The sequence below is a fragment of the Cebidichthys violaceus genome, unplaced genomic scaffold (assembly GCF_023349555.1).
Source record: "Cebidichthys violaceus isolate CVI_PGR_0920_01 unplaced genomic scaffold, fCebVio1.0.p SCAF_1, whole genome shotgun sequence".
NCBI classification, from domain to species: Eukaryota; Metazoa; Chordata; class Actinopteri; order Perciformes; family Stichaeidae; genus Cebidichthys; species Cebidichthys violaceus.
This window is the reverse complement of record NW_027176262.1, coordinates 6,468,291-6,484,750: the sequence shown is the minus strand read 5'-3', so window position 1 is coordinate 6,484,750 and position 16,460 is coordinate 6,468,291. Positions and strand designations below refer to the sequence as shown.

Here is a 16,460-nt window from a genome sequence, read left to right as displayed (position 1 = left end):
TAAGCTAACTGACTTATTGATATTCTCATTAAACTCTCAGCAACAAAACGATTTCCCAAACTATTTCACTCAAGAGATGAATTGATGAATAGAAATAGAAAATCCTACTTTATCCTGGAAAGTTGAAAAGTCACAGCTTCAGATGTTATGCTTCTGTAATATATAAACTGTATCTTTTATCTACACCATCAAGCATTGCCTTGAGTGCATGTTTGATGTGGGTGGCCCTTTAAAGAAGTTAATCAAACCTCAGAACATTACTCCTCTACTCTTTCCACTGACCTCCACAGACACACATCTGCTCTCTAGTATTTTATCATTTGTCCCTTTGACATGTTAACTTCTTAAACCCCGTTATAGCAGTCCTAATTTAAAGAGTGTGCATGTGTCCTGATGCTGATTGACCTGCAGGTGTCTTTTCATCCCACTGGGACCAGTAGAGGGTAAGAGTACACCACCCTGAACTCTGTTTAGGAGCCACATCTCTCCTGCCCGGGCAACATGTAACCTTATACACACTTCTATCAGGAGCCACGAGCGCGGTTTGTCTCTTATCAATGTCATTGTCTTCGCAAACAAAGGGGATCATTATACTGGTGCTGAGAATGTTTCTATTCTGAGTTAATGGGTCGCATAGTGTAAAGGCAACCTGATCCTCCTTTGGGTGACGAAGGAGTGAGCCGAAGGCTGACATTTTGAATATGATAGGCCAGTCTGTGTTTTGTTGTAAGAGACACTGGGCTTCACAGGAGTTGTCAAAACAAGAGGCCCCATCCTGAGGGATTACCCAGCCTGTCTGCACACACGCCAGGGACAGGGTTGGCCAGAGGGACAGTGGGGGGCGGGGGGGACCCTCTGTGTGTATGTGTATATGTGTGTGTGTGTGTGTGTGTGTGTGTGTGTGTGTGTGTATATATGAACATTATGTGGGGCGTGAAGAAAAAACATAGCTGAGGCTCTATCTTCCTTTCAACTCATTTATTTTGCAACAACAATGGTTATTAAAATGATTACATGCAAACTTGACCACAGTAATATATTGGAATATGTTTCAATAAATCACAAGAAGCACTTGATTTGATTTAGCTTGTGATGTAATTAGTAGTGACCACTGAAGCACACTGTGTGTTGTTACCTGATCTTAATTCATTAGCTCAGTCGAGGACAGAGCGTGATAGAGTGGACAGTGAAGTTGCGTGGTAGCATGAAGTATTCAGCATTGTCTTTGATGTTTAATTTACGTTAATGCCCAGGAACATTTAAAAGAAATTTACAGCAGATTGTACTCTCGTATTTTAGTCCATTATCACTATTGGTCATTCGTTTTTTTATTAGTTTGGTTTAGTTTATTTTGCACAAAATGCACAAACAGATTGAGAAACGGTGATCTTTGAAGCATCTTTTTGTTAAGTGGGAAAAGCCACTCCATAATTTGGTTCCCCTGAAACTTCTCAAAAATGGACCTCTGCAAGTTAGTGATTTAGGAGGATGAAGATGTGAAGATTGACGAGTTGAGTAAGAATGGACCCGTGAATTTGCTTTGAAGTATTGAAATCTTGAAATGTTCAGGAGTATTCACTGCACCTGAAAGTAATATCAATAAAAACACATATTTGAGAAATATTGATGTCATAAATAGTACAAATCTGAAGTTTCTGAAACAGCTCAGCTGTCGCCATGTTTGAAAGCTGTGTGGAGACAATAGAAATGCTCAGAATTTCATATTGAGCTCCTTTAAAGTTAATGCAGTAAGGTACAGTGATAATGATAATATTGTAACCCTAAATTGCTCATCTGATAGAACACCAATACAGTAATTAAGAAAGCCTCCCTGATATTAAGATGCAGTTAATGTTTTGGCTTAGTTGCTCCAAACTCCTTCTTTAACCTTTCCTACATCCAGTCATCTACATCTTCTGTTTTTCACTATAGATGTAATCCGAATGTATTGTTTGCCAAACATTTGAATTCTCAGATATGCTCCCCCCCCCCGAATATTTCATATATTAAGTGAATTCACCTACAGACATCAACAGCCTTTACACACAATGCTTTCACATAGTATAGCTCTCACATTGCTATGTGGGATAAATTAAAATACCGCAACTTCCACTGATATAACTTCCACCGACACTCTGATTAATGTCCTATTTTATCGTTCATGATGAAGCTGGCAGTAAAATAAAGAGCACCGAGCACAGATCCCATGCCAGTGTGAGTATAACAGTCAGAGGAGTCACGGCCTGGGGTGAACAGTGTCCATGAATCGTCTCATATGTGCTCCACTTCTTTCCTTGTATCCACACACTGACATGGTGGCACATGTAAACACACCCACAGACAGACATGCATGCATGGCCACACAGCGAGGCCAAGATTGTCTGCAGCAGCCCAGGGGCCTCATTGTCACATTCGCTCACCACTGTTTAGGCATCACGCTGGGGGGCTAAAATGAACTACACCCCGTTCATACCCACTACGACACAGATAACTCAAACCCCACCAAAAATCCGCTTTACTCATACTCAAAATATAAGTGAATTATGTTACTTGGGCCATGTAGTTATTTGCTCATATCATATAATATTTCTGAATGTGTATGCCTGTATGCATGAGGATATATGACGATAAACTACGCTATAAATAAGATGTTTTTTACCACATTATTTCTCCTTTTGTAATGTTTGTTTGGAGTTCAAGTTTATATGATTTACTGAACATGGCACAGTTGCAACCTGACAAACCTGATCATTGTTTCTTATGATGCAGTTTAACTGTAAGTGTTCCCTAATCATATACTAATTAAGAAGTATGACGGGCTTTAAATTCAGTATATAAAGGACAATACTTCACATTAGCCCTATAAGGACGTAGATATTGGTTGTGCAGTTGGCAGGCATGCCTGAATATAATCTGTTAAGGGGTTCACCACGGAATACCTCACAAGGTCAAGGCTCTTGTCTTCAGAGTGAAAATCAAGGTATTGTCTTTCACATCACAAGTAGCCTGTTCAGTTGTACAGCTGTCTGCTGTGTGTAAGTGCTAAACGCCAGCACCTGTTTTCCATCAGGATGGAAGTCCCTGTGTGGCACCAACAGAAACATTTGATCTGCGCCAAAATTACAACAGAGCAATATTGTGCTAAGATGCTAAAACTAAGTTTTGTGTGTCTGGGATTAGATTGTACCTGAATGCATATGTTATTAGAAGCCTCCCTCGTATAGTTGAACATTTGTGCATACAGAGAAGGAGGAAATTCTTTATAATTACAGTTTTTAAGGGGAAAGAGTGATTAACCCTCACTAACCAGATATTAAATACTATACAGGGATAAATTATGAGTCATACATAGAGTACTGTACTTATTAAGGTACAATTATGTGGATTTTTCTCAACCTATAATATCAGTAATTTGAGATGCTATCGTGCACACCTGCTGTCATTTTGTCGCTGTAAGGTCATCTGGTCAGTGTTGATGTTACTCTGTGTTTGTTTGCTGTCAAACACACATTGTGAAACTGTGCTTATAGATGGGCAACTCCCACATATGTGTACTGTGTGTACAGTTATATTGGTGTGTATATACTGTACACACAACACCTAGCCCCCCTGCCAATGTGACCCTGGCCTCCAGCATATGTGCTGGAGTGAGAAGAGCCCCCGCTCCTCTTTTCTGCTCAAATGATGCCAGACTAGATTCTTCTATTTGTGGTAGCATTAGTTTCCACGTCCCATGCAAACAAATATAACCTTTTGATTTGCATTTCTTTACTTATTTCATTTCTTTTTCCGGTCTTTTTTTAATTTCGGCTTCTCATAAAATCGTGTTTGCTGAGCTAGATTATGCCAATGTCTCATTTCCCCTAAAATGTCAGATGGCACCCTCTAATTCCACGGATCCCCTCTCCCAATCCCTTGAGCCCACAGTCAGATCTTTTTCCTGCCTCTGTGGGTTTTGTTTGTCTTTGCTGGCTGTTAATGTCACCTTCAGTGACAGAAATTGCTGAAGGCTGAACCAAAGAAATGTACTACTGCAGTACTGGTGTGGTTGACTACCTGTAGGGCGTGAATAGGTGTTTGCCTTTGGCATCATTTACATACACATGTGGACTTTACAGAAAAAAAGTACATAAAAAATACAGACGTACCCTTGAGCAAGGTGTTTTTTTACGTTCACTTTTCCCACTAAGATTGTTCAGTGGCACTACAAGACGAAGCCTTTGTGATGTAAATGGATTTGCATCTTGTGAGGATAAACAAATTTGTTAAATTTTGCAGCCAGGCTGGCATTGCATTCTCCCTCTTAAATGATCATATCTCCCAGTCTGCTGCTGCTAATGAACTTACTTGCCCATCCAAGCCAAGAATCCAGAGCTGAAACACAAGCACAGCGCTCCTAATCCACTCTAAATGACAGGCAGGATCTCTGACCCACTGCCCTGATTCACCCATGTTTTCTCCTCAGCGCTACAGAGACATCAACTTGTTTGGGTTTATCTTACAGCTTAGTGGGGGGAAAAGTAAGTAAAATGATAATCCACCTCAATTAAACATACATGTTGGTGTAATAATAGTTCAAAAAGAGGACATCTGTGATGAAAGAACTATTTAATTTGGGCTATTGCTGAATACAAATACAAATACAATACAAAGTGCAAAAAAAAAAAATGGAGCCATACTCTTTTTTTACGGCAAGCTAGAACAGTATGTTCTGGTGAAGACTTCAGCAAAGGCAGAGCAGTGTTCGTCTGCTGCACTGGAGTGAACACTGTGGGAGAGACAGGCGCACAAGTGGACAGATATACTGTAAACACACATAGAAAGACACCAGGGAAAGGTAGAGTTATGGATCCATCTTTCCCAAAACCCACAGAGATTAGACTGTATCTCTTTTAGACAAACACAAACAGCTATACACCCAGACAGAGACGCCAGAGCTGAGCATTTATATCACCAGGAATAAGATGAGGGAAGACTGAGTACGTGATCCACACACACACACACACACACACACACACAAAAGCCATGTATTGTTTTTTTCCAATTATTTTCTTTTGTACACATTCAGAATTGTAAAGATCCTCTCCTCAGTCCAGATATAAGAGCAGAAAATAAGTATCCTGGGGTAAATAGGCAGGATTTCACTTTCAGTGTATTCTGTCATGTGGAATAGAGAATGAGATGCAGACTGCCCTGCTGGTTATATCACATTCAGTGTAACCGGGCTCTGTGGATAGGCCCACAGGCTTCCACTGCCTACTACAGCTACACCCTTGACTTCAAGGCAGGCATTAAAATGGAGGGGTGGCGGTGGTGGTGGATTACAGGGTTGAGGGGGGCGGTATGGAGTCTGTGTGTGTGTGTGTGTGTGTGTGTGTGTGTGTGTGTGTGTGTGTGTGTGTGTGTGTGTGTGTGTGTGCGTGCGTGCGTTTGGGGTGGGGGATGCTTTAGTTTAACCCTGTATTTTCTGCAACCGCTGTCAAAATGTTGCCTTTCCTTCTATCTGCTATTCACACAATTGTTAAACCACTTCAATACCTTTAAAAGTGTAATTGAAATTCAACAAAAAAAATTCCTCATTTATGCACTTAAATGACCACTAAACATGCGTCATTGGATGTCCTTGTAGATTTCCACTCCTACGTGGAACTCTCCTCTGTTCTTCTCCGTATAGGAGAAATAACCTATTGGTTTAATTCAAGCACAGCTCGGGTATATATAGTGCGATATGAGTGCACCTGCACACCGGCACACGGCGCTTTCTGTTTGAGTCGGCGCATCTCCGTGCGTAAAAATGTTATCCGAGGTGCCTCGGTGCGTCAGGTGCGGCTCATTTCCTTAATGCAAATGCCCCCTCTCACTGTGTGCTCTCACACTCTCACCTCCAGAAGTACCTTGCCCTCAGGACCGAGCGGTAACCGCCTCTGCTCCTTTAAGGCAATGAGGAATTAAAGCGTCTGCAGGGGCAGGGAGAGGGTTATTCTGTGCAATGCTCAGAGAGTCAGTGTGGTGCGATTAGAGAGCGGCAGCGGGGAAGATGCGCTTGCTCGCCTCTTGCTGGACGCTCAGAGGCGATGAAGATGATCTGACTTTGGAGTCTCAGAAAAAACCTGATTTTCGTTCTTATTCTACCACCCTCTCCCCCTTGTTTGCTTCTTTGCTCTTTTAGTTATTTTCATTTTGTGAAATTTTTAATTTGTTCTCCCCGAGGATGATCCGTCAGTCAGTCTTTTATTTAGGTAATCTGAGCTTTTTTTAAAAAAAAAGATTTAGTTTAGCCTCTTTATTTTTGTTGCATTCATTTTTGTCTCAGGATCCGCTCGTACCCGGCTCTGACTCAGCATCACACACACACCTGGGCTTCACCCCTTCAGCATCCTTTTGAATAACAGGGAGAAGCAGCAAGACGCGGAGCAGAGGAGGAGAGTCTGAGCACAGCTCTCTCTCTCTCTCCCCAAGACAATCACAGAGGCGCGTTTATGTTCCAAGCGCAAAGAGAGGGCTCAGACAATAAAACGAAACGTGTGTAACGAAAAAGTAGGAAGGAGATATTAAAAGTAGATACTTGGACCGGTTTGCATCAAGACAGTGGCAAATGTTTAACCTTACCCCAAGCGCACAGAAGAGAAACCCAGGGAGGCACCGGTCGGAGGAAGAAGAGAAAGCATAGCTTGGGGGGTTTGAACGGAGCAGGGCATGTGGATATTGGCTTTTATCTTCTTCCAGAGCATCTTGAATGGTAAGTTTCACCGGCTCGTCTTTTTTTTTTTTATTAGCGCTCATTACGTACTGCAGAAGGCAAATCACCGGTAGACAGCTAAGTGACTGGAGAGGATGGAGGTCACCTGTGACCCACATGAAATGGATTTTATATGGTTGTCAAAAGGCTGACACCCCTGATCGAGGGGGAGAGAGACGGGCGAGGCATGAATTGCGTTTTAAACCCTTCGAGCTCTCCTACAAACCTTTAGACACATCTCTGGCCTTTAGATATACAACCTGAGTCAGATGAAATAAAACGGACACATTTTAGATTGTGTGGGCCTGTATTTAATTAATTAGTTTGATTGTGTTTGTTGGATATTATTTTGAGTTTTAATTATTTTTTCATTTGCATCCAATGACTGTAATGTTTTTATTGGACGCCTAATGATACTTCTTCTACTTCTGTCACAACCTTTCTCCACTGTGGCCCTTAGTAATAAGTGACGTATTTGATATAATGGACATTTGGTTTAACCCCTTCCCCCTCCCCCACAGTGAGCATATTTTTTCAAGTTTAAAGTGTCCTAAATTGATATATTGCATAGAAATGGTCAATTTATATAGATATTAAAGCATCAGTAATCCATGTTTTCATTTTGAACACATTTGATGTAAAATGTTTATTTATGGCTCTCAGAATGTTCATCTGTGCATCCAATTTTGTCACTAATTTGAATACAGCTTCATGTCATTTACTTTTACATTTAGTTTGTAGAGAGAAAATTAGCACGTTTAGAACAAATTGTTCATGTTAGTGATTAAGAAAATAAAAAAGTGTAATGTTGTTGATGAGACACGTTCCACAGAGGTCACTTTTTTTCACAAGTAGTTCACAAACACACACAGAAAATGTATAAAATATTTTCCATTCAAATATCCGTAAGTCGGATTCTCCATTTAAATACTGTATTCAAACACCCAGATTTGGTTGTGCGTCTTGTCTGTGCTTTCTTGCACACATGTGTATTTGCGTGAGTGCATGTGAACCAGTGCACACATGCATGCGGCTGACACCGTGCACGCATATTTGTGTGCTCATATAGTGTATCTATAATCAATAGCAGAAAATTGATACAGCTTATTGCATTCACTTATTGGCCAGAGCCCCTTCTACAGGGAGGGATTATGGCTGACTGGGTGTGTACGAAAACAGGGGAAGAAAAAAAAAAAAAAGGGAGAGTCGAAAGAAGGAGAGGGAGAAGGAAAGAAAATGGAAACATGTCTGTGAGAAAACACATCAGGGTGACAAGATGGGGATTGTTCACGTATTAAAACAAAAGCAACCCTGCGGTTGGTTGCATTCGATTCAAAGGGTCAAGAAAAGCCGAATTCACATAGCAAATATTTGGGGATTTACAGGTATGAATACAATAAACCACATCGAGGGGCCGTGATGTGATATGGCGTGTACCCAAAATGGATTTTTCCTTCTGGCTGGGATGATAAAATAAGGCTTCGAAATGGATTTTTGTTTCTGTGTCGTTGCTTTTTCAGTGGCGAGGCAACCCTCATACGGTAGCGTTTATTGACACCGACTCCATATAAAATGGTATCTCCCTCAGCCCAGCTTGTGCTGAAACTCATAAAGGAACAATAAGGAATCCTCATTAATCATAATCATCTGACTCTGACATTAGATCAACTGCCATGCAAGATTGTGTCTGTTTATTGCATAAGGGATTATTGAGGAGGCCTGTGGCAAACAACTGATAGGGATTAAGCAGTAAGACGGCGTTGAGTGCAGACATTACACGTTTCGTGTTTGTCATTCGCGCTGCAATCACGGAGCTTTTATCACTTTCTGTTTGCGTTGTCATTTGATTTGATTTCTCCATCCCTGTACAGTGGCACAGCCATACGACTTTGTCCTCTGCCGTTGGATGTTTTGTTGATTATCATGAAAATGTGGTGTTCGTCGGCTGAGCAGGCGTTGTCAGAATGAATGAGTGACCTTGTAGATAGAAACCAGCGCGGCGATTGGATTCCAGACAATTCTTGCTGTTTCAGAGTTAGGCCTATCACATGCTCACTGGCCTGTCTCTATGGTAACCTCCTTAATGGGTGTCAGGGGCTGCGTCCGAAAACGTTCACTCATTCACTCGATATATGTGGGTAGAAAACTATATGGTGTGTTGTTGTCTGGTGGCAAAACATCAAGATCAAACACTCTTCAGAATCTATGGTTCTCGTTTTGGTTGGATCGTTTTTGTCCACTGTGTTTGGTATAATAATGCCTCTAAGACGAAACGGACACCACTACAAAATGGCAGAATGGAAATAGTGGACTATACAGCATATATGGTATGATTTTGGAGTCTGGCTCTTTTCTCAAACTGAGTTGACCCAGAGGTACTTGATTAGCAGCTAATCACATCCTGTTACATCAGTGTGTCAGGTGATAAGTGGCCAAATGGCAACCAGGGTTCTTTTCCACATTGCCTTGTGGTCATTTCACTGTATTTACGTCAGCTCAATGAACTCAGCAACCGATTTAAAAAAAAAAAAAAAAAGAAAAGAAAATAGATGCACAATGTTCTACATTTTTTTTTATCTTAATTATTTTCATCGCAAGTTACGTCAAAAGGAAGCAAAAGACAACCACAGTCCTTAGATAACTCTTGAGTCATAACAATGTTAAATCTGACATGTTTAATGGCAAACAGGCTCATTTATTCCTCGTATTCATGCTTTTTCTATTTCCTGTGCTCATCAAAGTAGAATCTATGAATTCAGTCATCACTACAGGAGAGGTAACATATTAAATATCTCTCCCTGAAAGCTGCCTCTGGGCAAAACCACAGCAAGCTAAACCGGCCTATTCAAATTCTCATTGCAAAGATATAATGAGACACGGCTTCTCGCACAGTCCCCACGAAGACTGCGGTGATTTGTAGACATACACACGGCTTAACCTGATGCTCGTGACTTAAAAGGGCTTATCTCGTACGTCTTCAATAAATGAACATTTACGCAGAGGTCAGGGGGATCACGCAATCAAATTTTGATCTCAATTAGCTGTGACATTTCTCCGGGTAAAGGTAGATCCACTTTGGAATAAGGAAGCTCTTCCAAAGCATCTCACCCAGTGTAGCTTACAGTACAGTAAATAGCTGCCAACATAAGTTAGCCTGCCAATTTTACATGACCCCACATTATTAGCAACCTGAAACTCCGGATGAAAACGCTACAGGGAACGGGGTGGATAGATGGATTGAACTTGGCTGCAACGAGAACAGGGGAACCGGATTTTTGCATGGCAATAAATCCACATGAAGCATGAGGCGATGAAGGCAGTGCACTGATGAAGCCCCATTTGTTGGAGCTGTGAGGTGATTCTCAATCCTGTGTAAAGATGTCCAACGATCAGCGGCCTCCCAGCGCCCACAGTGACCGCTCACAGGCTCCGCAAGGCAACGGAGTGAAACCTGACCAGGCATTAGTCTGTTTACTAATTACCAATTAGGGTTTGGTTGCCGAAGTGCTATCACAGCTCATGAAATTAAATTACCCCACGAAAACACGTAGCGCACAGTCAAGTGATAGATCATCTAGTGCAGTCGTACTCTGATATGAATATCTAATGGGCTAAATTAAGTTTACAAACCCACTTAACTCCTGCTCACTTGTGTGAGTTATCGGAGGGTTTGTTGGGTTACATTCAGAAGTCAGTGTGTGATTCCAGTTGAAAGGGCTGCTAATGTTGGGTAATGGATACCCTGATGTGTGATCTTAATAGATATCCCCTAGTTCATACATCCCAGCTGTATAATGAGGGCTACTCTACTGTACCGTACCTCCTCGAGCCTGTCTAGCTCTCTAATTAGGAGCAAGCTTCGGCGACTGGTGTGTGTGTGTGTGTGTGTGTGTGTGTGTGTGTGCTGCGTTTCACCCAATGTAAAATCTAATTACCGATCACACTGTGTCTGTCTGGCTTCCACTGAATCAGAGTTGTAATTGCGCGAGCCCGCGTGTAAATGTCTCTTGCATTAAAATGTTAACGATATCATTTAGCATCTGCAGGGGAAGAGCAGAGAAGCCCTCAGCACCCAGATGTAGGTGTTTGATCATGCGTGCAAAGTGAGGTTGTAGTACATCTGGCGGGGGTTTCCCTCTCAGACAGAGTTCTCAGTAGAGAGGATGTTTTTAATTCACTCAGCACCTGTCAAAGTGACATGTTATATTACTGTGCTGCACTGCACAGGTACTGTAGCGGAGGAACTGGCGTACAAGCTTTATTTGGCAGTTTAGAACTGACTAAGTCAAGAAAGCGGCGCTTCTGCTCCCCTGTGCAGCAGTGCTTCTATCTTGATTTAGTTGCATGTAGAAGTTTGCTTCAGACATGAGAGATCTTGACCTACGACTATCTCTATACCGGTCTCCTAACCTTTTCCTTGACCCGTCAGTCAAGACTGTCATGTGAAGATGTACAGCCTGGTGCTGATTCACTCCATAATAGCAGCATAATAGTACTTCTTCTGCCTGTAACAATATCAAGATTGTGGCCGTCCATGTAACGTCTGTATTGAGAATACATGAATCCCAAAGCTTCTGCCTGTTATCAATACATACTGTGTTGTGCGATGATAGATTACAAATCTTCAACTGAGACAGCGTGTACATCTAGAGATATTAAAAGGATAACTACCAGAGTATAGATGATATGGCAAAATCTCAAATATATACTGTTTCCCTATCCTTAGGTTGAATTTGTCACCAATATGTGAATTTTCAAATCAACATGAGACAAGTCACAAAGCTCCAAAAAGGGCACATCATCTGCGGGTACATCGCTGATCATCACACACAGAGTATAGGAGGTCTTTCGTGGTTTTGTTCTCTTCTCAGTGGTGATGGATTTCCTTCCATGTCAAAGTTTTTATTGTGTTTTATATTCACTTTATTTTGTTTATGTGCTCTGCTGTATTAGTAAAATGGTTTAAATATGCAGCATTATTATTATTATTATTATCTTATTGCCTCATACTGTTCCTGTCTCCTAGAAATTACATTTATACAATACTAATGTGCACAGAGGAGGAATCATTCACTGTTTTCCAACAATGAGTAAATTGTGATTATGATCACATCACATGGTTAAGGTTAGGGAAAGATCAAGGTCTTTAGAAGTCAATAGTGACTTAAGGCGTGTTTACTTATTTATTAAAGTAACATTTAACCAAAACCACAAGCTTTCCCTAACCTTAACCAAATACAGTTTACATGCACACAATACCCTGCATGTGTTGTACACTGCGCACTAAAGCCACAGTCCTTGTGTTGAGCTCCCCACCACAGCTTTTGTTCATTGTGGAAGACAGGTGGCGGAGGTGTGATGAGTTTGCTATCCATCACCCACCAAGACAAACATTCACGCTGGACCTCATAAATACTGCCTCTTAATCCAGTCCTCCACATACCAGGGCCAGGCTTTGAACTCGACACACTCTGAGGCCCAAGGCTGAATTGATCCCTGCGACTCTGGCCTGGACATGATGCATGCACCTGATGTATTGTAGCTCTCTAACGTGTCTACCGTCTCTTTCTCTTTCTTACTCTCACTTCTCATGGACTTCCCTGATGTATGCAGGGGGGGAAAAAAAAATCACACATGTCCCTGTGACCTCTCTGCACATTTCCAACCATTGCATCTTTGCTGTATATTTCACATCCGCCTCTCAATCGGATTATTCAAGACCACATTTCCAGGAGATATTTCACCGTGCTCCTGATGCGCCACAGTCTGAATATTAAAGTAGGCTAAGGGATGGAGGCAAAGGCGGATAGACAGAGTGACAGAAAGACAAATGGGTCCAGCTTGGTTTCTCGACACTGCTCTTTATTTTTATACCTGGCACAGATGCTAAGATTTAAGACCAAGTTAGTGGCGGTTATTTTTAGCCGGCCATTTTTAAAGCGCTGTCATCTTGTTGGAGTTGAGGTAAGGCGTGTGAGAGTGTGTGCATGTGTGTGTGCATTATTGTGTAGTTGCGGGTGTTTACGTGCAAGTACCTATATTTGTAGGGAGGTGCCGGGTTTGCAGAGTGTGTTCTTGTGTGCATGCTTACTTGCCTCAGTGTGTGTGTGTGTGTGTGTGTGTGTGTGTGTGTGTGTGCGTGTGTGAGTGCATTTAATTGGGGATCTGGGTGGGTTAGGGTGTGACATGGAGTGGAGCCACAGGAGTCTGATTTATGTCCTTCCAGCCACTCATCGATCCCCGGCCCCGTGTGAGACTGAGTGCATTGTCAATAATCTTAGCACTTTGTGGTATTCCTAGAATTCCCAGACCTCCTCTGCTCAGACCACGGTGTGATGCTGCAGTAAGCCATCTTGTCCAAGCTCAAATATGCGGGCACAGGGCCTGGCAGCAGTGCATTTGATTATAGGGTCGCCTAGCAGTGAATAGATCATTTTGCAGTGGCTGCGCGGTTGAAGGAAATAGAGAATTGGACGTATTGTTCGTACAAAGGAAAGGTAATTTGGACGCAGTCCTGTCCCCAGAAGCATGTAGCTGTTTACATGTTGCTAAGTCTCCCCGTAGACTGTTGTCAGGATGAGGTCTATTATGTGTCGCTCTGGGTCTCTCTATCTGGACCGTCCATCACATCAAGTGATTATGCTAATTAGTGTTTGATCAGATGATTAAATTAAAACTCGATTCATCCGAAATTCTAAATGCTCAGAATACATTTGTGTCTGCTGGACTGCCTGGCTTCACACGACACGGGTCCCCCCGGTGTCCCAGCCTCCGGGGGAGCGGATGACCAGAGAGCAGAGGGAAGAAATTGCACAAAAATACTTTTTAATTCTGGCAGTGGCACATACTGTATAGAGGAGGGTTGTAATAAAGAGACCTGGGGGGGCTGAGGGAGAGAGGAGGAGAGAAACAAGGAAAAGGAGAAAATAAGTGTTTACGTGTGTGTGTGTGTGTGTGTGTGTGTGTGTGTGTGTGTGTGTGTGTGTGTGTGTGTGTGTGTGTGTGTGGCGGGGGTGGGGAAGGGGAGGGGGGGTGCTGAAAGGAGCCGTGCTGTGGTCCCCTAAGTGTTGAATAAACATGCTTGGTTTAGGGAAATGGCTGCGATAAATGTTTAATATGATAAGTCCATAAAGACGGTCAAATGAGTCTGGAGTATTAAAATGAACGTGGCACGCAGCAGCAGTAGCAGTAGCTTTAAAGGAGGACGAGGAAGGGGGGGGGGGGGGGGCTGATAATGGCAGGCAGAGCTAACAGGATGAGAGCAGCCAGCTGCTGTGACATCAACATTAACACACTCCACCAGCTGCTGGTCACAGACGTCTCCTGGACAAAACAGGGATAGCGGTATATCTTCAAAGGGCCGCCATGGTCTTTTAATGACATTATTACCTGTACGACACTTAGTAGTGAGAGCAGCATATTTGTATTGCTTTTTTTCAAAAAAACTTCAAAAGTGCTGAAAAAAAAGGTAGAAAACCAACAGCAATCGGCTCGTATAAAAGGAGGACTCGCACTGGTGGCACAATTGAAAGCAATGGCTTTTCCAAAACAAAACTGCGATACAGGAAAAATATATTTGGAATATTCAATACAAAGAACAGACCAAAGAGCAAGCCTGTCTCCTAAAATTACGTTTATATACTATACACTACTAATTTACAACAACGAATGCCACCTGAACTATGATTTCAATATTTATTCACTGACAACGTATTTCATTAATTTGTCCTACGATATCTGCTCGTGCAGTAAAAAGCATAATTATGCTTGTTATGGTGAACCCAAACCACAATCTACCCCTTACCTTAACCAAGTGCTTTTGTTGCCTAATCGGAGCCACATAAGATGTAACCCCCAAGCTTTGTGGTCAAAATCCTGTATTATTTTACTTTTTATTTTAAATTTTACTCTAAAAAATACGTAGATTGAGGATACGTAGATTGAGGTGAATCTTCATTTGGTGGAATGAGGTGTTGACTTTGGCCTGTAAGTGTGCAGAATGATAAAAATCCAGCACACGGTGACCAATTGAAATGAGTCACCATCCAAATAATTCAGAATACAAAGGCAGGACTTAAGTGAAAAAAAAGCTTTTTGCCACCATTTTCCAAAGGAAGTGTGTGTCATAGCAGATTCAGGAAACACAAAGTGAAATAAGATCCTTTCGGGCCAAAGGCCGTCAGTGTCAGGTCGTTCTCTTCAGCGGCCTCTCATGTCGCAGCCTGTGTTCACTGAAACCTGCATGGACATCCCGTTACCTTAGCTGGCATGCAGGTGGACAGCGGTCACGTTAAGACGCTATCAACAGCAACTCTTTTGACGGCCCCTTATCTTAATGTTTGGTGACATAATGAGGTTGGTTGTCCACTATGTGCCATGTCTACAGGTTTAACTGAGGAAAGGCCTCTGCCAAACAGGCATCTGTGCAACGACAACGCTGCTGCTTAATCGTGTTATCAAGCGAGGCGGTGTATGCTGACCGTTGGATTAGTTTGGAGGTGATTTGATTATATCCACTCAAGTCTCAATCAGGCATGTTTAAGTATAATAGTTAATTACAAGGAGAATCTTAAAGCACAGGCATCTCTGATGTTGACTGGAAAACCTGGGGCAGCGGCCCTGAACTATACTCATCATCCAAAATACAGCATATGTCATAATGACATATAGACTTTTGTACAGGCTTGGTGAATAGTTTGACAATCCGGTAACTCATTAACAGGTGGTAGACAGGTTTGTTGAAGCTTAATTTTGCTGCATAAATGAACACATGAGCACTGGATATTGATATTAAATCATATAGAGGAGTCCATCCAATCAGAGGCAGATCTTTACCATGTGCTCGGCTGTATCCCAAGCGTGGGCCGTGCAATTATTCTGTGTTATTGTGATTTTCTGTGAGTGGAACCATGTCATGGTAATACATTTCTTAATTGATTACTTTAGCGCATCACCTTTAATTCTCTCCATTATTCCAACACATTATTCTCTTACCTTCAGGCTAACCCATGGGTCTTTTGTTTCAACACATTGTGCTGCAAACCAGCTCCTCTTAGACTGTATTAAAGGTCCCAACATTTCTAAAGATGACAAATCTGTCATAGTATACTGCAGCAAAATGTGCAAAAAAAAATCATGCAAGACATCTCCATTTGATTTGTGTCGAACAAAGCATGATATGCTGGCTTCAATGATGAGCTGGAACAAGCAGATACAGCAGATATACTGTACGTGACTCCGACATATTTTGTGGAGACATTTGTTTTCGAACTTTTATGGCCACATTTCAAACACTCAAAATAAGTTATTAAACAATTCAGACTTTGATTTGACAGCAAACCTAATATCATAATCAGTTTGTTTGTTGCAAAATGCGAATTATGTGTACAAGTATGTCTAGTGGTGACTTCTGTGATTGCGTTTTGATGAAATGCCTTGTGATTGTGCTGCAAACCAATTCCCCCGCAGGGACAAATAAAGTATCTATCTATCTATCTTGATTTTATAATGTGACTCTTTATGGTTGTATGTCTCTGCATACATACATCAGACTGCATTCAATAGCTACAGCTTGACTTTGTGGCAGTCTGCATGTTACCGCCACCACAAGAATAAATCAACCATAAAAACATATTTATAAATATATTCGTACCGTTTGTCAAAAGGATTAGCATTAGCTTTCTAAAAATACATAGTTATTCATTCCTGTTAATTGGGTTGA

General features: G+C 41.8%; 1 protein-coding gene across 3 annotated transcripts in view; it reads left to right on the top strand.

Moving 5' to 3' along the window:
* The first annotated feature begins 5,982 nt into the window (after positions 1 to 5,982).
* The window catches only part of dscamb (Down syndrome cell adhesion molecule b), a 110,701-nt gene continuing 100,223 nt past the window's right edge, over positions 5,983 to 16,460 (top strand). For all 3 annotated transcript variants that reach the window (XM_068708372.1, XM_068708363.1, XM_068708383.1), the window contains exon 1: positions 5,983 to 6,739. In XM_068708372.1, the coding sequence (XP_068564473.1) occupies positions 6,697 to 6,739 (43 nt within the window). In that variant the 5' untranslated portion in view covers positions 5,983 to 6,696. The remainder of the gene's footprint in view (positions 6,740 to 16,460) is intronic.